Below are 2317 nucleotides of genomic sequence, written 5' to 3' on the forward strand. Positions count from 1 at the left end.
AGGGCTAGTGTGAGTTTGCAGCAGCAGCAGCAGGGCTAAGTTTGTAACCCTGCTCAAACTCCTGGCTCCTGATCATTGCAATATTAATACTAATAGACTTCATTGAGGGGAGCTCTGAACCCCAGGACTGGGTGCAGCAGCAGCAGCAGGGCTAGTGTGAGTTTGTAACCCTGCTCAAACTCCTGGCTCCTGATCATTGCAATATTAATACTAATAGACTTCATTGAGGGGAGCTCTGAGCCCCAGGACTGGGTGCAGCAGCAGCAGCAGGGCTAGTGTGAGTTTTAAGACAGCAACCACCTTAATTGTCTATATTTAAAGTCACATGGTAAAGTAGAGAGCAGTAGTGAGGGATGCATCAGTAGAATACAGCTGCAGGGCATGCAGCTCACTGTGCTGGAATTGATTGAAAGGGAGTGGGAGTTGGGAATGGATTTTGGAATTGAGGAACAGGAATCTACTCCAGTCCTGTCTGGGAGTCTCGTTTGGCTAAGTGGGAAACTGGAATTCTTTTCTGTGTGTCGTGAGCGTCAGACTTCACTTGTCTCTTTGTTTTTTTCGACGCAGCCTGTGGCTCTGAGCGCGCCCGCACCAGTTCGATTGACATGGAGGGGTCGCAGGTCAGCGTGTCGGCCCAGGCCCCGCCCCTCTCGGGGGTGGTGTTCCACAACGTGGCTCGGAGCTACATCCCGGACACGCGGCTGGAGTGTCACTACACACTGACCGCGCAGCACCGCTGGGCAGCCAAGGACTGGATCGGGATCTTCCGGGTGAGACAGAGAGGCTACATCTCGTGAAGCGCTCGTCTCATCTCAAGCAGGCAGGCGTTTCTAATGCTAGCTTGTGATTGCTGTCCTCTCCCAGGTGGGCTGGTCGTCGGTTCGAGATTATCACACCTTCGTCTGGTCACTCGCTCCGGACAGCTATGAAGAGGGTCAGGCAGCCAACTGCTGTGTGCAGTTCCAAGGTATGGGAAACACACTGTGCTGTACCACACTGCACTATACCGTACTGTACATACGCAATGAGAGTGTGAATGGGATCTCTCTCTGTCAGCCTCCTACCTTCCCAAGGCCAGCGCGGACCCCTTTCAGTTCTGCTATGTGAGTGCCGGGGGGGAGGTGAGCGCAAGCAGCCCCCCCTTCACCTTCCGCACGCCCGCCCCCCTCGAGGAGCTTGTCACAGTGGAGGGGGAGAGCGGGGACGACATGCTGCTCGTCATTCCCAGAGCTGAGATTGTGCAGTGATACCCCATATTCATCATGGGAGCGAGCACATGACACGTGACCCACCTGCACCTGTCACTCACAGGGCCACCTGGAGGCGTGTCTACAGGAGAGGGCGGGGCTCCTGGCAGAGAGGGCGGAGTCGGAGAGAGAGAAGGCTGCGCTGACGGAGCGAATGAGAGAGCTGGAAAGAGGAGTGGAGAGAGCTGAGGAGGAGAAGAGACGACTACAGCAGCATTGTGAGGTGAGAGGAGAGCACAGGGGGTTAGGAGTGTTTGGGAGTTCAATATGTATATATATATATATATATATATATATATTTTTTTTTTTTTACCCCCACAGGAAGTGATGTGTGAGAAAGGGGAGGTGACCTCAGAACGGGACGCTCTGATTTGCCAGCGAGCCGAGAACCAGGAGCGAATCATCGAGCTGGAGGAGGACATGAAAATCATCAACAGGAAGGTGCTGGAGAGAGAGACTGAGCTGGACAGGTGAGAGTGTGTCAGTGTGTGTGTGCTTGGAATGGGAATTTGGAATTGAAAAAATGATTTACTGGCTCTGTTCTGTGTGTTGTGTGGCTCTGTGGATTCACTGGCTCTGTTCTGTGTGTTGCGTGGCTCTGTGGATTCACTGGCTCTGTTCTGTGTGTTGCGTGGCTCTGTGGATTCACTGGCTCTGTTCTGTGTGTTGCGTGGCTCTGTGGATTCACTGGCTCTGTTCTGTGTGTTGCGTGGCTCTGTGGATTCACTGGCTCTGTTCTGTGTGTTGCGTGGCTCTGTGGATTCACTGGCTCTGTTCTGTGTGTTGCGTGGCTCTGTGGATTCACTGGCTCTGTTCTGTGTGTTGTGTGGCTCTGTGGATTCACTGGCTCTGTTCTGTGTGTTGCGTGGCTCTGTGGATTCACTGGCTCTGTTCTGTGTGTTGCGTGGCTCTGTGGATTCACTGGCTCTGTTCTGTGTGTTGCGTGGCTCTGTGGATTCACTGGCTCTGTTCTGTGTGTTGCGTGGCTCTGTGGATTCACTGGCTCTGTTCTGTGTGTTGTGTGGCTCTGTGGATTCACTGGCTCTGTTCTGTGTGTTGTGTCTGCAGGA

The 2317-nt window shown here is 53.4% G+C and overlaps 1 protein-coding gene across 1 annotated transcript; it reads left to right on the top strand.

The window, feature by feature from the left end:
- Nucleotides 1-227: 227 nt before the first annotated feature.
- Nucleotides 228-1736, top strand: LOC121308860 (calcium-binding and coiled-coil domain-containing protein 1-like). The gene is made up of 5 exons (XM_041241534.1): nt 228-770; nt 865-967; nt 1057-1244; nt 1312-1470; nt 1569-1736. The coding sequence occupies exons 1-5, from the start codon at nt 606-608 to the stop codon at nt 1719-1721; spliced, it is 768 nt and encodes a 255-aa protein (XP_041097468.1). The 5' UTR covers nt 228-605; the 3' UTR covers nt 1722-1736.
- Nucleotides 1737-2317: the final 581 nt, after the last annotated feature.

This window comes from Polyodon spathula, unplaced genomic scaffold (assembly GCF_017654505.1).
Source record: "Polyodon spathula isolate WHYD16114869_AA unplaced genomic scaffold, ASM1765450v1 scaffolds_789, whole genome shotgun sequence".
NCBI classification, from domain to species: domain Eukaryota; kingdom Metazoa; phylum Chordata; class Actinopteri; order Acipenseriformes; family Polyodontidae; genus Polyodon; species Polyodon spathula.

Excerpts from the sequence above, each read along its gene's own strand:
- LOC121308860 (XM_041241534.1), top strand. The coding sequence starts at position 606 with ATGGAGGGGTCGCAGGTCAGCGTGTCGGCCCAGGCCCCGCCCCTCTCG. Across the intron at positions 771-864 it reads ACTGGATCGGGATCTTCCGG|GTGGGCTGGTCGTCGGTTCG; the intron begins GTGAGACAGAGA and ends GTCCTCTCCCAG. Across the intron at positions 968-1,056 it reads CTGCTGTGTGCAGTTCCAAG|CCTCCTACCTTCCCAAGGCC; the intron begins GTATGGGAAACA and ends TCTCTCTGTCAG.